At 37.2% G+C, this 19,149-nt stretch overlaps 1 protein-coding gene and 1 non-coding gene across 10 annotated transcripts in view; both read right to left on the bottom strand.

The window, feature by feature from the left end:
• The window catches only part of Saf-B (Scaffold attachment factor B), a 44,919-nt gene that overhangs the window by 7,822 nt on the left and 17,948 nt on the right, over positions 1-19,149 (bottom strand). For 8 of the 9 annotated variants that reach the window (XR_011702666.1, XR_011702667.1, XR_011702665.1 and 5 more), the window contains exons 14-17: positions 18,940-19,134; positions 17,464-17,733; positions 10,026-10,246; positions 2,485-2,719 (exon numbers count right to left, since the gene is read on the bottom strand). Coding sequence is in view for 5 of the 9 variants with exons in the window: in XM_071595696.1 (XP_071451797.1) it covers positions 2,485-2,719; positions 10,026-10,246; positions 17,464-17,733; positions 18,940-19,134 (921 nt within the window). In the remaining 4 variants the exon portion in view is untranslated. The remainder of the gene's footprint in view (positions 1-2,484; positions 2,720-10,025; positions 10,247-17,463; positions 17,734-18,939; positions 19,135-19,149) is intronic. The other variant, XM_071595697.1, reaches the window with a different exon arrangement.
• Positions 5,787-5,918, bottom strand: LOC139696974 (small nucleolar RNA psi18S-841/snoR66). The gene has a single exon (XR_011702680.1). It is a non-coding gene; the product is annotated as a small nucleolar RNA psi18S-841/snoR66 (small nucleolar RNA).

Here is a 19,149-nt window from a genome sequence, read left to right as displayed (position 1 = left end):
TTTCACACAAAAATTCTGTGCTCCACTCTATTATTTTACTACTGGAACAATATCAAGAGCTATTTCTAAAACTTCATTGGTTCTCTAAGGTATTGATAAATAAGAGGTTGAAAATAGAAATTAAATGCCATTAAGGGAATACATCTAGAAAATATTATATAAAATTTTGTAATAGTTTTTCAATTAATTCTACCGAAAAAAAATTTAAATGAGTCAAAATGGGATCCATAAACTTATAAAAATGTTAAACATGTAAACTGTTTAAACTGTATCACAGTTATTTCCTGGAATAGAAATAAGGTATGTACACAACTAATAATATTTGGCCTAGGCGATGTATTAATTTTACATGATTCCTGAATGCTGTTAGTCAATTTCCCTCATAGTTCACCAGTACAAGTGCTGATGAATATAAATTCCATCACTCATTAATCTACTTTTTGAAGTATGTCCGGTTTAGGATTATTTGCATTATGAGCATTCGTAATTGTTCTCTGAGGACTTTTCATGGAGTTACAAGATCAAGAAATGGGACTCTCTTCAATAAATTTCATATTTTATAAAAATGGTCTTTTGATTAGCCAAAAAAATTATTGTGAAACACATCAAACAAAATTGTAATAATTGTTTAACATGTGATATTGCATTATTTTACCATGATTCAACTCACCATTATATCACAATAAGGGATGCCATTAAAGAAGTTCCGAGGATAATTTCGAACAGAATAAATTTCAGGGTGCCCACTACCTAACTATCAAGACAATCAGTGTTTTTCTGAAAATATTTTCTGTTTCCCAGTTTTTCACAACCTCAAACAAATGATAAAATGTGCATAAAAATATCCTGCAGGTTTCTGGAAGTATACACGAGTATGTGAAGAATACTGATGAAGTATGACATCCTTCATAGAAATTTATTGTAAACACAAGCCACCCACAGTAGATCCTTCATTACAGCAACATAGATTCCTACAAAATAAAACCAACATTCAAGAAAGAAAGAATTGCAGTCCATGGTTTGCCCCAAAAGTAAGTAGGATGATTTTTTCGAAGATGCAGATGGATAGAGTGGGGTATTTGTGGCAGAAGAGTTGATGGGAGGTCTTGGGAAAGCAACATGACCATCGGTGGTAACGGTTAAAATCTGCGAATTGCTACCCGATTGGACCCCTAGTGAAGGGTCAAGTCAAATTCAAAATGCAATGTTTCATGGAGCAAAAATATGCAATTAAATTTTGTGTTATGTTCAGAAAATCAGGTCCAGAAACCATAAACAAAGGATGCTTATGGATATGAAGTAACATCCCATGGAATGGTTTTCCACCAGCACATAATGTTCTAGGAGATTAGAGGAGATTAACAAAAAGGAATGCCCAGGACATCCATCAATGATACAGTGCAACAAATCTGTGATAAAAGTGAAAGACAGGCTCTATTCTGTTTGATGCCTCAGCATCAGGATATTAGCATACAAACGCAATATACCAAAAACCACAATGCATAGCATTCTTACAGAAGATTTAGCCATGAGAAAATTGTGTGCTAAGATTCTTTCCAAGGTGCCATCAGAAGAACACAAGGCTGATCGTGTGACAGACTCATGTTATCTCTTGGACCAATGTGAAAGTGACCCACAGCCTCAATGTGGCACCATCAGATTTTATCAGGTCCCAAGAATAAAAAATAGCTTGAAAGGCACCATTCTGAAAAGCTGGAAAACATCAAAGAGGCTGGGAGGAGGTATATGAATGAGATTCCTCTCGGCAAATTTTTTACCCAGATTTATTCTAGTTACTATTGAGACAAACCCTTATTTTATTAACAAAATGGTACACCCCAATAGGAATGTTAAAATTCACAAGGTCCTTACAATATCAGTCACTTTAAGGATGTCTCTCACTGATCAACAGAAAGCCTAAACATTACTCAAAAACACAAGAAAATTGCTTCTTAACACCTGGATGGCCCAAAAGCAACATTCAGAGAACAGTATTTAAGACCTTAATTTCATGTAAATCATGAATTCCTGCTTCCAATTGTGTAATATCAGTGTAGTGTCGCATTCCAATGACGGATTGTGAAGAAAGACATGTCTGGGTGTAAATTACTAGCATCTCTGAAACTGGCAAGAAAATTTGTGAACTGTACACGTGTCAAATGCCTAGTTTTTCAAAACATCCACAAAATCCACACATGTTTACAGAAAAGTGCAACTTCACTGACTCTCAGACAGGTTGGTGGACACCCTGGAGACATTTATAAAGCTAGATGAAAGGACATTCACACAGATTAACAGAAAAACTAGACTTTAAGGGCAGAAAACAATGTCACTTGTCTGTAAAATTTTGTTTGGAAAAGTGGGATTCATCACTTGTTTGCCACATAACAAGACAACAACAAAATTAAAGGACAAAAATCCAATTATGCACTTGTAAGAAAAACAAAAAGTTTCATTCCAAGTGTTATGGGGCAAGAGACATACCTATCTGAGGCCCATGCTCCATCTGATTTCCGATCACCAACAGGAATGCCACTTGAAGCAGGGCCAGTGTCAACATTCCAAGACCCTCCACTGCCAGCTCCACTTCCAACTCCGAGACCACCTGCACCACTTCCCCCAACAACACCACCACCACCAAAAGACTTCCCAGATCCAGACATTCCTCCTCCACCAGACCGCCATGTGTTGCCTGAATGATCGGCGTATCGCCCCTCACCTACAAACAAATGAACATTTAAATAGAAACAAAAATCACCATCAAAAACAACATATCCTGTCCATAATAACACAAATGTCCAAATACTGGGTTTTCTTATGCTCAGATTTCTTCAGCTACTAGTTAGAAAAAATTATAAAAACTTCCATGGTATTCACAAAAATTTAAGCCTCCATTTCTTCCACACTTCGAAATAAAGACACTATAAAAGAAGGCATATTTTGTGCACAGAAAGTATAATAAAAGATTAAAACATCCAAATGACTTGTGTAAGCACCTAACAAATTCATGAAAAAATATGCAAAATTGTTTCCAATGAACAATTTTGATCTCTACATTTATGTTATCATAGGTAGTTTAGCACAAAACAATAAACCAAGCCTTTAAGTGATCTTTTTCATCCATGGCATGATTTGAAACAAATGTCTAATTAAGTGTACGCCCTTAATCTTCACAAGATTGTGAATAGTGTGAGATATGTAGTTGTGTTTACATTTCATTTCAAATATACCATATTAATAACTAAATGAAAATCCACTAGAGAATACAAATGAACCTCTTAAGATTGGCAACAAGATGTAAATATTGCAGTTTCAGTCCTACCTAGACTTAATATTCATTCATTTCAAAATTCTCTTTTTTCTTTCTTAAAGAAAAAGAAATTTTGGAAAAAAATGGATTAACTCAAGGCTTTTAGTTGTGGACGAAACATGATTTTACTCATAATTCACGCAACATCTGTAACAGATGAATCACATGATTAACTCATGTTTTTTACTCGATGTCTTACATGACACCCGCTTTAATACATTACATCTACTCTGTCAATCTAAATGTTTACAATAGTAGTCACTGTATGAAACTCTATTGCCTTCATGTTTTCTTCCAGTTTTGATTACATTTTGGTAACTTTAATAGCTGCTATCTGTGTCTTCAAGTTATTCATATTTTTAGAAATTCCCTCTTTCAGAAAACAGAATGAAATGTACTAAACAAATATTTTCAAAGTTTTTAACAATAATAAAACAGAAGTTCCTGATAAGAATGTATCAGTGGATGACTGTATGAATGATTGTTTTTATGGCTATGAGGTCCATTCTAGAGATGGTGGCCTTAGGCCTGTAAAGAAACATTAGGTGATGGTGTTTCCAAGTGATTCTGAAACTTCCGCAACTAACGATACAGGTATTTCCATTCAAGGGGTTATTATGGGTTTGGCAGATATTCTCAATGAACTTAAAGGGTTACTTCCATCCAGATAAAGGTAAAGCAATTTCATGTGACACTATTCATGGAAATATCATTAGTAAAAAGGGTAAAGTGATTTTTGCGAACCTCGCTTGAAGTGGTCAGGATCATCAACAGCTAAATAAGTACTTAAGGGGAGCGTGGGTGGTTTGAGAAGTTTACTAAAACCAGCATCCACGTCGTTTTGATACATGGTGAAGCAGCAAGCTCCGAGTTTAAGGCAGCAGAGGACTTCATCCATGACTTCAAGAAAGTACTATAGTCTGAATGTTACACTCCCAGGTTTTTAATTGTGATAAGACATGTCTCTGCCAAATGAACTTGAAGATGCCGAAACAAACTTATACTTATTTCCATAGGTAACAGTAGAAGAGAATGAATAGTCTGGCCACAAGCCCATTAAAGGTCATCTTACACTGTGCAAATGAAAGTTGGAAATTGGAAATTAAAACCCTACTTGTTTACCATTCAGAAAGTCCATGTGCCTTCATGAAGTGTCAAGTTCAAAACAGCAGCAGACTTAAATGTGAAGTGGAGATCACAAAATACTATTGCATCTTACCATGCATATGACGTATCGCCCTAATAAGAAAGTGGCGATAATTAACAGAAATTTATTTAATAATAATTATGAGTTGAATTTTAACAAAATATTGTAGTGTGTACAAAAACACACATACCTAGAAAGCTTTCTAGTAAAAAGAAATGAGGTACCTTACATAAATAATGAACCATTTATTTTGATTCTTTTTCCTTTTACAAATTGAGTTTGTATGCCTGATGCTTCATTCTGTGATCAAAGAAGAAGTGGACATGATCCACAATCCTGAACAATGAATACATAGTGTTTTTAAATAAATCTTGTGGATAATTTTTTCCGGCAAGGAATGCACTATCGTATTAATTTATAAGCGAAAGGCTGTTTCACTAAACAAGTATATCATTTTAAGAGGAAGATCATGAAACAAATTATATGCTCGTATTACAAGTTTCCACAGTATATATGTAAATTTTGTCTGGCTCCTCTTCATCGAGGAAAATATTTTATGCAGTTACATGCTTCAAAGACATACTAGGAACTTTTATACACAGATTCTACGACAAATACAATATATGAGATAACTGGAATAATTAAAGATGAAGTCTCCTCAATCAAACCAAAAAGCTCAGAAATAATTTCTGTGCACTGTCTGTGTGTCTCAATTTAATTCTTAATGCATACAAACAATGGTAAAATGTAACAAAAGAATAGATTAAACAACTGGACTAAAGGATGAGTATTTTTGCTAGTGTTGTTTTAGCACTAAGCTACTTATTTGGCACATTATTATGAACTATTTGAATATTTTCGTAGATAGTTTATAATTTCATAAAAATTATAAAAATTCAAAGAACTGTGGGCAAAGTTGTGACAGTAACATGAACAGAGTCTTCCACTATGATCATTAAATGTAACAATTTCCAAGAGTAAAAATCATTCTCATTGACCTGGATCCCAGTCAAGGTGAATGTTTTATACCTTGAAATAGTGGTATATTAAGATAATAGTTAAGCAGTAATTTTAGGCATGCATTCCTTGTAATAATTCTTATTGTGCAACTATGTTTTATTGAGTTTAAAATCATTCTTATAAAAAGTTGATGACATGTTGACTAATTTACAATTAGTCGACTGTAAAAATACAGCCAGCTGGGAAAATGAGGCCAAGCAGGGAAGTCAGAAAAAAATTTCAATCTCCAATGCATTAAAACCCTTCCCTCCAGTGTGGCATGTGATTGTAAAACAATTCAATAGTTTCTGCGAAGTGTTATATTTTCAGTGAATGTAGCAGCTGTAATAATCCACTTCCTAATTTGCAAGGATATGGGAATAGGCAACTGCAAGTTTAATTTTGCAAGCTTTCAAATTGAACCTCAATATTTAATAAATTGAGGCACAGAGTGCACTTGCGACAACAATTTGTCTTCATTCACAATATTGTTGCTTATCTCTTTAGTTTTAGGTTTTCATATATTTTTTGTAATTTTATCTTATGTAAAATAATTTGAAATTATATGATAATGGCCATTTAATGGCCTGACGTAGATTAATTTTAAGCCAATGTTGTGAATGGATTGACTTCCTTATGGAACGAATTGGCAAAGTCAACCTGATGATTGGACAACAGTGAAACCTTAAAATTTCAGAATTCAAGATGTCAAAAGAAATTGACTTTGAAATACAATTTCAAATAGTAAGGAGTATTTGAATGGTAAGATCCATATTACATTGTAGAAACAACACATGACCCAAATAACCCAAATGAGTCTCTTTGTTAATACAATTATTCCTTTTACGTGTAATGGCGCTAACTTGAAACAGCATATTTCAAGACCAAAATCAAAAAGAAGGGAGAAAAACAAAAGTCTCTTTAAACCATTGGATACAACGAAGCAGGGACCGGAAGTGGAGAGCGAAGGTCACTCAATGAGCAGAAAGACAGGGAATGGCGAGGAACGGTGGGACGTGTAGCAAACAGAGTGTTGACCAGTGGCTCTACAAGCAGACCAGAGGTTGTGCACGGTATAGACAGTAAAATTGAAGCTAAGGGCTTAAATATCCTACAGGTGAACTGTACAAGTATCCTCAACAAATCTAGGGAATTTGAGAATGTAATAGATGCGTGTAATCCCAACAACATAGCTGGCACGGAATCTTGGCTTAATGATAGCGTTACATCAGCCGAAATTTTTCCGCCAAATTACAATGTCTATCAAAGGGATTAAAGTGGGAGGGGTGGAGGAGTATTCATTTGTGTTTGTAGCAACATAATAAGCTGTTTAGATTGGCAACAAAGTAACTATGAGATAGTGCGTGTAAGGATATGCAAAGCAGAAAATAGCAAATGGTTAAAAATAATTGCTTTGCATAGAAGTCCAAGCAAAGGTATGTATGCACTCATTGGAGATCCTTGCTGACTATTGTTCCAAAAACCCCCCAAGACAATATCATCATAGCCGGGGATTTTAACCTTCCAGAAATAGGGTGGGGGGGGGGAAACCAGCAGGGGGCGGGCAGGCACAAGACCTTGTAAATCACCTCCTTAACGAAGAAGGGTTTACCCAAGTAGTAAATAAGCCCACTATTGGAGAAAACACCCTCGATGTTTTTCTAGTTAGACCTCCAAACCCTATCATTAGTATAGATGTCTTTCCGGGAATAAGTGATCACTAAGCAGTGTTTGTTCAAATGGACTGGTATAGACCAACAGAAGGAGGTATGGGGAATGAAAAGAAAATTTGGCAATATACCCAGGCAGATAGGGAAGGGTTTCAGGAATTTTTAAGGGGCAAGATTCCTTGATGGGTAGGTAGTGGAGCGACCGTGGAGAAAATATGGGAATCATTCAAAGAAATAATTCTTGAAGGGCAAATGAAGTATGTTCCCATAAAAAATTTGAAACAGAACACAGATCCGGAGTACTACCACAAAACCATAAAAAAAACTCAAGAGAGAGGTAAGAAAGGCACACATTAAAGATGAAAATAAAGAAATGTCACACCATTACAGGACGTTGGACCAGAACCTAAATAGGGGAAAAAAAAGGCGAAGGAAAAATTTCTTATTGATGTAATTTTGAAAGACACACCAACGAAATTCTATAGATACATCAAAACGAGGAAAGACAACAGGGAACGCCTGAATAAATTAAAAACTAAGGAAAATGGTATCATAACTGACAGTCGAAATTGCAAATATGTTCAACTCCTGCTTTATGAAAGTTTTTCAGGGAATAGATAACAAAAGGGAAAATAAGGCTTGTCTAAAAAGCTCAGAAACGACAGAGAACTTTATCAGCGTAACAGCACCAAATAGCTCACTGCCCTCCACAAACAGTATTATCGTGGAGGACTCGTATTTTGTGGAAAAAATAAAGAAGCTGAGGAAAAATAAGTCAGACGGACTGGACAATATGTCAACTGACATTCTATAAGTGGGTGATAACGCAATGGCTTTGTACCAGAGTCATCTATTCAAAGTAACTTTAAATAATGATGCCTTGCCCAATGATTGGAAAAAAGCAAATATTACATCAATTTTCAAGAAAGGGGATAAAACAATAGCTAACAATTATAGACCGGTAAGCATAACCTCAGTTGTTTGCAAAATAACGGAAAAAAGAATCTATGACTAAATTCGGGAATGGTGGACAAGAGATAGATGGCTATTCAAACACCAACATGGATTTAGAATGGGATACTCGTGTCAAACGCAGCTATTGGGATTAAGCCAATATATCGGTGATGCAAAATATGAAGGAAAGGGTGTTGATGCAGTAATCGTTGATTTCTCGGCAGCTTTCGACACAGTCCCTCACAATAAATTATTTTTCAAGTTGAATTTGTTACCATTAGATGAGGGCAAAACAATGGATAAAAAATTTTCTTAGAGGCAGAATTCAAAAAGTAAAATTAGGGAATACATTTTCTAATAAGGCGAGCATTTTAGCAGGATGACTTCTTTATATACAGACAGGTAGAGCATGTAAATGAAATCGTAATACTACCAAATGACATCGATCGCCTTGTTGACTGGGTTACAAATAATAGTATGGGCATTAATGCAAGTAAGAGTAAGCATATAAATTTTTAAAATAAAAAGAATGCAGAAAAGGAAATTTACCCCCTCTTTGAAGAAAAAATCCCATGTAGCAGTCATTGCAAATATTAAGGCATTTACTGAAAAAGGGATCTTGGGTAGGGAGTCAGGGTAGATTATTTGTCACGGAAGGCATTTCATGTATTGGATTGGGTACTGAGAAATACAAAAGGAAGCAGCGTAGCCACAAAAGAAAAAGCATATAAGGTACTGATTATCCCTATCCTAGAATACTCATCCATAGTATGGGATCCATATGAGGTGGGACATTTTAAAAAAATAGAAAAAGTTCAAAGAAAGGCAGCAAGATATGTACTCGGAAGGTACAATAGAACAGATAGTCACAGAAATGTTAGATATCCTGAAATAGGAGATTTTGGAAAATAGAAGAAATAGGAGTAGGCTAGGCACGATGAATAGAATTGCTATAAATGAGGAAGTGTGGTAAGATTTATGGAAAGAGATAGAAAAGCCTAACTTTAAGGGAAAGAACGACCATAGTTTCAAAATAGAAATAAGAACGCAAAAAACAAATAAGAAAAAATAATCTTTTCAAAATAGAACTGTTGTTGATTGGAACCAGCTGCCAGTAGGTTTGTTTCAGCTCTTTCCATCCAATTTTAGGAGTTTTAAGAAAAAATGTAACGTGGCCACTGGGTGATAAACTTCATTGTAGTTATTAAAATATTGTTTGCATGTGATGTGGACAGCATTTTGTAGGTGATGTGGAAGTTAGTTTGCATCTGATGTGGAGGTGTCATCATGTAAGAATATTTTGTCTCCGGTTTTTCTAGTGCGTATATTCGTTGTAAGAGTGATCATTGATCAAACTTGACCGTTGCCACCAGGAAAATTGCAACATAATTCTTAAATAAATAAATAATTATAATTCAAATGAAGCTCTCCACGATGTCAAGCGACTTTAAAAATGATATTGAAGAAACGTCCTTCCTCTGGTGTACGCACAACATAACAATGCAAAATTCTGAGATGACAACTGCAAAATTGAAAAACAGAACACCCAAAATGTCATCATTTCTACTACTACTTGACCGTTATTTGTAGTTTCTTCGGGGAGGTGACCGACAGCTAAGGTCACTCGCGCCATTAGGGATGGGAAAGGAAGGGTAGAGAGAAACCTAACGTCGGCATTAGCTTAGTCTTGTCGAAAGATGCCAAATGTTTTGCAGTTTAACGTCCCATCCGACAGACGTCGTACTCACTCAAAGTGCTCTCCACAAATAACCTCAAGTAGGCATCCGGACACCACGGAAAAATATTTGTTTTCTCCAGGATTTGAAACCAGGCGCCCTCGGTGGGAAGCCTGTACATTAGCCACCATACCATCCTGAACACCTATTTGACTTTAAGACAATCATTTAATTCCTAGTGAGGCTTACTAGATGTCACTAAAAATTACCTTTTCCCGATTCTGAATGGTGATGTGTATGGTGACCACTACTACTCCCATGGTAGCGTTCTCGAGAATGGTGGTGCATTCTCTCACTCGGCACACTGGCTGAAGAACCTCCACGGCTAGGATTCCCATCCCTGTGGTGATGGTTGGTAGGCACAGAGTCTCTCAAATCTCGGCCACCACCAGTGGCACCCACACCAGCTGTGTTACCAGCACGATCATATCTGCAATATAAAGTATATCATTCATTAAAACATGCACTTAAAAATTTTAAGAAATAAATTCACGAATCCTACACCAGTATTGACTATTATACCACCAATTACAAGTATGCAAAAAATATAAAACACAAAAACTTCAGTAGTTTTGCTACTTTCAATATGCAGCCTCTCCAGCATGCATAGTAATCTGCAAGCCACCAGAAGGGCTTGTAGCAATTAATGTTAGGTCGCAAGCCATTAGAGAAATGTGTTTCTTAGCATTAGGTAGCAAGAAATAATGAGCTCTACGGCCTCTCAATAAAGAAGAAAGGGGAAGAAAACTCCAATGGCCGTAAGGATTAGTTGCCAATCTCTCGTCAGACCAATTGTTGTGTTGGTGTGACGGGAATCACGTCAGGGACCAACCACAACCTCTCGACCAGAATACCCTCTGTGGTGGTTTACGGGAGATTAATCCGCGTCAGGGACCAACACACAGCCACACGCACACTATCCTGCCTGAAATCCTTCACGAGGCTGTGAGACCCTGTTAAAGAATTTCAGATGGAGATGGAATCCTTCACGAGGCTGTAGAGTAGACCCCGTTAAGGATTCCAGGATATTCTCAAGCACACACTCTGTGGCGGTTTACGGGAGATTAATCCGCGTCAGGGACCAACACACAGCCACACGCACACTATCCTGTCTGAAATCCTTCACGAGGCTGTGAGACCCTGTTAAAGAATTTCAGATGGAGATGGAATCCTTCACGAGGCTGTAGAGTAGACCCCGTTAAAGATTCCAGGATATTCTCAAGCACACACTCTGTGGATGGCACAGACCAAACACACACACAAGCACTCGAGAAACGCACACACACTCAAAAGGGCCCAACTTCTGGGAGAATCTGGACACAGGTAAAAAACAACTAGGAAGTGCGTCGAACACGCGTGTTTCGGCCACAAAGTGGCCCTCTTCAGCGAACCGAAGGGAAAACACCTCCAACACAAGGTTGAAAGTGACTTTCAACCTTGTGTTGGAGGTGTTTTCCCTTCGGTTCGCTGAAGAGGGCCACTTTGTGGCCGAAACACGCGTGTTCGACGCACTTCCTAGTTGTTTTTTACCTGTGTCCAGATTCTCCCAGAAGTTGGGCCCTTTTGAGTGTGTGTGCGTTTCTCGAGTGCTTGTGTGTGTGTTTGGTCTGTGCCATCCACAGAGTGTGTGCTTGAGAATATCCTGGAATCTTTAACGGGGTCTACTCTACAGCCTCGTGAAGGATTCCATCTCCATCTGAAATTCTTTAACAGGGTCTCACAGCCTCGTGAAGGATTTCAGACAGGATAGTGTGCGTGTGGCTGTGTGTTGGTCCCTGACGCGGATTAATCTCCCGTAAACCGCCACAGAGTGTGTGCTTGAGAATATCCTGGAATCCTTAACGGGGTCTACTCTACAGCCTCGTGAAGGATTCCATCTCCATCTGAAATTCTTTAACAGGGTCTCACAGCCTCGTGAAGGATTTCAGGCAGGATAGTGTGCGTGTGGCTGTGTGTTGGTCCCTGACGCGGATTAATCTCCCGTAAACCACCACAGAGGGTATTCTGGTCGAGAGGTTGTGGTTGGTCCCTGACGTGATTCCCGTCACACCAACACAACAATTGGTCTGACGAGAGATTGGCAACTAATCCTTACGGCCATTGGAGTTTTCTTCCCCTTTCTTCTTTAGCATTAGGTAATTTGTCAGGGTAAGAATATTCACGTGTAATGTTCCCAATTTTACATTCCCGATTGAATGGGGGGAAAGGATTACTTTATGAATGACAGCAATGAAATTTCCAGCTAACACATGCCTCATAGTAGTTTTAGGGGAGGCTACTGACAGCTAAGGTCATTTGCACCATTAGGAATGGATGGGAAAGGAATGTTGGAAAGAAACCCGACATCGGCATTAGCCTACTCTTGTTGAGAAGGTGCCAAGGGGTCCACAGTTTAATGTCTTATCTGATGAACGTCGTACTCACTCAAAGTGCTCTCCACGAGAACTTCAAGTAGGGATGGGGATACCACAGAAAAAATATGTTGTCTGCAGGATTCGAACCTGGGCTCTCATGGTGGCTCCTGTGCATTAGCCACTACACCATCGCAATCCCCACACACACCTTGTATAGATTTTAAAACTTTAGTTGATACACTATCCTGTTGTTATCTACATTTGGAAAAAAAACAGTTCTTCCCCAAAAAAATATCATGAAATATTAAAGAGTATTGTAGCAGTTGTAATAATCCATTTCCTAAAATACAAGGACATAGGAATAGGGCAACTGCTAATTTCATTTTGCAAGCTTTGAAATTGGACCCCAATATGGTAACACTGAGGCACAGAGTGCAGCTTGCTTTAAAATATTTATAACTATAGATGTGATATAACTATGATGTGTACAGTGTGTCAGGAGTTGTCCACCCAGTTCAAAATGGGGCAGCAATCAGAAGATGCCAAGCATTCCGGAAGATCATCAAAACGTCAACTGAGGACCCTCACATTGAGAAATTGAAGGATCTCATTCAGGCAAACTGATGTTTGACTGTCAGGGAACTTGCGGAAGACTGTGGCATCTCAATTGGTTTAAGCTATGAAATCCTGACTGAAAAATTGAGGATCCATCACGTTGCTGCCAAATTCATGCCTCACCTGATGACAATGAAGCAGAAACAACAACAAATGGATGAAACAGTCTCATTCAGAATCATTACACGCCCATGAGCCATGGGCTCATTACATCGAAACAGTGCAATAACCAGAATTGATTGGTGAAACACCCCCCGCCTGCTCCAAAATAGCTCGACAAGTTCACTCGAATGTCAAGGTGATGATGGCTGGTTTTTTTGATGCAAAGGAGACTGTGTATCAAGAATACCTAACTGAAGGCCAGACAGTCAACAGAGTATTACCTGGGGGTGATGAAACACTTAAGAAAGAGTATCAGGCAAAATCGGCCCTGACTTAGGAGGAGCGAGGAATGGGTTTCACCACAAGAATGTGCTGGCTCATTAATCTCTCATAACTGTCCATTAGTTTTTAGCCAAAAACAAAACCTGTGCTTCCCCACTCACCCTACTCACCAGACCTGGCCCCATGCAACATTTCTTTGTTCCCCAAACTAAAAAACCCTATTTATGAGCATTCCAGGACTGTTTCAAACAGTTGAAACATCATTGCGATAAATGCATATATTAGGGAGGAGACAACTTTGATGGGGACCGTGGCCAATAATTTATTAGTGAAGTAAAAATAAAAACGTTCGGGAAGTTTTTAAACAGACCTCGTATGCATTAGCATCTTAAGTTTTTCCATATACAAGGGATCAAAAATATTTTTGTCTTTGACAAACAAGGCAACCCTTCTGATTCTTTTTATGACATATATTCAAATGCAAAACTGGATGTTTGCAATGAAGTCTTCCTCTTCATTTCAATACTTAAAAACAAGGGGTGTATCTTAGATGGTTGCACTTGATACAAGGGTGTTTCAGTATTAGATATTCAACTTAAATATGAAGTACATGTAGAATTTGTAAGTAACAGATTTTCCAGAGAGACATATTTACTACTACGGCTCAGAACCAGGCCAGTGTCACTGGTCTGCCCTTTTTCAACCTTATTTTGAACCATCTGCGACACTATTAAAGTCAACTAACCTCTCCCTATCTTAAAATTTAGCACATTCCAGGAGGGATTCATTTTCATTTCAAACAATCTTGGTAGCTATTGCAGCTTTGAAAGAAGTTGAGATTTCTGTCCTTTTCTTTGTGGAAATAACTATATTAACTTGTGGGACCTGGAAGATGTATTTCCCGCGATTAATCAAGAGGAGGGCATGTTTAAATTTTTTTATAACAGTTGGGTGGTAGGTAAGTTGCATAATAAGATAAATGCCTAACAAACTCATTGATAATCCAATTCTGGAATCACTTGTAGCTTTAGTAACTATCAAAAGTTATTTCATACATACATTAATCATATGATACAGATGAGGATTTTGATTAGCGAAAAATGGTTTAACTTGTGTTTGTTCTGAAATTGTAATACCAACAGTTCCACAATAATGGGCTTTGTGTCATATGTTATCTCATTAAGTGATATTTATTAATATTCATCAGAATTTGCATATTGTCTAATGTTTTAGTCATTTTACTTATTAGAATGATTGTGCAGGTGGATTGACGCCATGATATTAACTGTTTATTTTACAATTTGAATGTCTGACATTACAAAATTGACATCAGTGTTATTGTGAAGCCTTGATAGTGGTGCACAGCATAATTTTTTTATATTAGCTAGCATACGTTCATTAACATTTTCCCATACCCATTTTAGCTGTTCAATTTGATAAGTGCAAGTGTATAATATTCAACTTTAAGAAGTATGGATACCCCAACATTATATCATTAATAAGGAAACTAGTGGTTCATTTGTTAAATAATCTTTAATTTTATCCTTGACATAAAGCTAAAGAAAATATTTAAATCCTCAAAACAGTCACAATGTTGAGAATAAGTATGGAATACAACAATAAGCCACAGCTATTGAAAGTGTAACGGGCTGGTCACTTGGCAACATTAATTATTTGGTTCTCAATTTTTCAGAAATTATCCGGTTCGGTACCAGAGATGTAACAGTATATGTCATCGCAACGTATAATGAGTTGGAAAACCGCAACAATTGTTTTGCAACAATGACAAGGAAAATCACTTGAAGGAGCATATTGTCAGGATGCTCAATGCCATCCAATGGACTCAGGAGCTCATTTTTCAGCATTCATGTTAATCCGAAAATTGTAATTGGTTGTCCGTGGGAGTGTAATAAATATGCATTGAAATAATGAGGAGGGCCTCTGCTACAAGTCTTACACCATTAAAATAAGACAGATGCTTTCCAAAGCCACCATGGCAAAGTGATTTGAACTTTGCCACCTGCTTTTGGGTTTCTTAAAAGACAATGCTGCCGGATGAAACAAATTTTTTCTAATGAGAAAATTATTACTGGGGATGCTAAAACCAATTGCAGGAATGACTGCTGCCTTAAAGATGTAACCGTTGCATCAAATGAAGTTTCCAGCAAATGTTCACATGCTAGGAGTTGTGTCCAGTGAGGGTGATGAAATACAACCTCATTTCTTCAACTAAGGGGAATTTATCAACAAAGAAGTTTATTTGCGTGTTCTAAAATACGAATTTAAGATGTGGATGTGTGTCATCTGGAAGGTAGTATTTTTTCCAGCAGGATACCTTCCCAGCCCATATAAGGTATTTGGTGCAAAATTGGTTGTCAGATAACATCGGCATAATTTGGCCAAAATAATTCTGGCCTCCCAACAGATTTAAATCTGTTGGACTAATATGTGTGGAGTGTGGTTGCAAGTGTCACCAATAAGTCCAGACATCCAAACATTGTGTCACAGGGCCATTAATGAAACAGCATTCACCAATATTGACTGTGGCACGCTAAAGCCTGACTGCAAATGCTTCATAACAGTTTCAGGCTTAACTTAGTGGAATTCCTTCATGATGAGGGTAGAAAAAGAAGCTTTTTCTACCCTAAACCTCAAATGTTTCAGACCAAGAATGGAGGCAGCCATTCGAGTAAGTGAGAGATACATTGAATAAATTTGTAGTTTATGATCATACAAAATATTTTGTCAACATTTTCATTTTTGTAATAAAGCAATTTTTGGAAGAATGTATAAATTGTCTGGATTTTTGTGCCGCACCTTGTACTTTTTAAAATTATTTTTTATTCAGCATAAATATCTTTCTTTTGTTGTTTTGGACATGGATAGGCTGGCCGATGCACAATTCCTAATAAACATGGATTCTAGTTCCGATTGCTAGAGTGGGGTGATGGGCAACAAGCAAGAGGGAATTGAAATTGTCAGTCAGAAATGAGTCCTGTGGGTGAATGTACATTAGCTCTTACCAAAATTCAGTCATGGGAGTTCCTGGGAAACAAAAAGGTCACCATCTATCAACCAAGAACTAAAAGCAATTATGCTGGCGGGCCTTGCTCTGAACTATGAATCCCAAGGAATACCTAATCAATAATTACTATGCACTGTCACATCTAGTAAAGTCACAAACTTGAGGGCACCTCAAGCAAAATTAAAAATTTTTTTTCAGCAACAAAAAAAGGTAGTCCACACAATATTCAATGCCTAAAGAGCTCTACATATCTCTTTCTGTCATCAATGGCAATATGACTCTTATGAGCCAATATATTCAAGGCTTGTCCTGTTAGGGAAGCTTTTTGGCTAAACATGTATAGGTTAGGCATTCATGGCCACAATATGAGAAATCATTTGAAGCTAAGGTTTCTTATTTCCAACTGTCCAAGACTCGGGACTCTATTAGAATGGGTAGCAAATTAGTTAACAGATTACCAAAGTCTACTGAAGGGGTGTTAATTGCGACACATTGGCACTTCTCCCATCATGACACATTCTGGCTGTCAATAAATGCATTTTACTGAAAAGTTTATTGATGCAGGGATTTCAGTGATCTTAATGCTAGATGACCAACCAATGCATGTGATTATGTTCAGTGTTTTTAAATTCTGATGAAATTTATTGTGGTATTCAACCATTTTATGATACAATAATAACAAGTAAACATACACCCATATTTTAGATGCCTCATCCACAAAAGTAATCATAAATTTGTATTGTATTTTATGCATTTACTTAAGAGAATATTCACTTCAATTGCAACAAAATAATTGGAGAATCATGCACGACACAAAAATTTAGTTATTCTACAAGAATATACATTCCAGAACCTTCCTTTTAAATCATTGGTAGGAAACACACAGAAATGAGGATTGGAAGGGTGTTTTAACCCTTTCAACGCTGTGAACGTACCTTGTTACCTCTCTGTTGCCCTACTATACCTCAACATTTTATAAAAATTTTCCAACAAAATAAATTAATAAAATTTTTCCATTAGACAAATAGTGAATATAGATTATTTTTATTTTATTCCTTGTATTCATTATTTTATCTTATTATTTCAGAGTAATCAAGGTTACAGAGACACAATAATACCCTCCATTTTCGCCGTATGTGAGAAGTAGTAGGATTCCGGAGAGTGAACCGCAGCGGAAGGGTTAAAACCCAAACCTGAGGTGAAAGTAATGACACACCATTGAGTTGGAGCCATGAAAAAATGACTATAACTAGAATATTATGATCCCACCTTTCATCTTTTCCACGGCTGCCTGGAACATCAGCTTCTCTACGGTGCATGTCAGCTCGTCCTCCCGTTTCTCTGCGATCATAGTACCCTTCCGCATTGGCAGTCCTTCGAATATTCCTATTATAGTTGCTTGAGTTGCCAGTGGAATTACTGTTCCCAGCTGTCCTAGGCGTCAGTTTGGAATACGGCGGTACAGGTGCACTGCTGCCACCACTCCCTCTCCTGTATTCATCATCACGTTCATTATCCCTCTGCAATTCCTCAAATGCACTACAAAGAAATGCCAACATATTCATTGAAATATAACCTACATACTTCACATGGAACACATTAAAATTACCAAAATATACTCTTTAGCAAGTACCAGCAACAATAAGTACATATACAATAAATAACCCTTATTTCCCTACATGGATAGGTAGGAAAATGAAATAGCAACATTCTTTTATATTAAATAAAACCATAAACACAGGAATAAACCTGAAGGTCGCTTTGGTAGGTGATGGTAGAGTTCACCCAGTACTTAGCCCAATGGCGTGTGAAATTCACACATCAGGATAGGGGGCCAGTTCCTTTCCCTGTGGCAGTTATGGTTTCCCAGGAAGATCTGGCACCCGAAAAAATCAGATTGCTTGGGTGGAGCTGCAGGTACCCAGAGACTTTAATTAACTAGGAATTGAACCCAGAACCCTTTGGTCAGTAGTCCAATGCTCTACCCCCTGGACTACAGCAACCCACTCTTTTAGGACTATTAATGAAAATAAGAATATGGAGAAAACAATTAATTCAATGACTATGATTTCTTTCTTTAAGATGTCTTTCACATGCAAGAATTAAAGCATATGGTCCAGAGTTTTCCCAAACAACTTTGCGAGTAGTTTCTATTTCCATATTTAATTCACTTAGTTAATTGCATAGGTTTGTAAAATAGCAGAACAAAATAAAGAAGCGGAGAGAAACAATATCGATTTTGCATATACATCAGCATCTCCATCTGAAATTCTATCCAGATTCATCATGCGAAGACGAATAGTAATTCCATCATAATTTCTTTCTTGCTTACAGTGAAATTTTCATTGAAGATGTTATCTTATTTATATTTTGTTCCAAAGCAATGGTAACCCATGAAACATGCCCATAAATCACTTGTTAATATTGTGAATCTAGCACACCACTCTACTATAAAGAAATGCCTAAGCATCGTTGTATACATGAAAACTAAATAGATTTGGCCATTCTTTTGTAATAAACTGCAAAACATATTTACCATTTTATAATTAATTTAACAAAATGTTATGAATATTGCAATGTAATTGACTGTTTAGTAAACATTTAAAAAAAACCAAAATCTTCAAAATAATGGTGTAATCAGCCAATGTGTGAAATTGTTCAAAATGATGGCCAAAACCTTAGGTTGTGCTACATTTACATACATAGTATGAGTAGTTTCCATATTAAGAGGTAAGTTTTACTTACTAAACTGGTAAACCAAAACGTAGGGGAACATTAAATGGACCCTTGGTTGGTGATATAGATCTCTTTGCTTCTTTCATGACTCTCTCTGCATAGGATGGGATAGGATAGGACCTCCGTTCATCAACAGCTGGACGTTTCACAGCCTTCCTTGGTGGGGGAGGCAAAGGCTCTTCAAATTGAATGTTATCAGAGAACCTAAAACCAAGCAAA

The sequence above is a fragment of the Hetaerina americana genome, unplaced genomic scaffold (assembly GCF_022747635.1).
Source record: "Hetaerina americana unplaced genomic scaffold, ioHetAmer1.1.p SCAF_7, whole genome shotgun sequence".
Classification (NCBI taxonomy): domain Eukaryota; kingdom Metazoa; phylum Arthropoda; class Insecta; order Odonata; family Calopterygidae; genus Hetaerina; species Hetaerina americana.
Note: the sequence above shows the minus strand (reverse complement) of the source record. Positions and strands in the feature narration are given on the sequence as shown.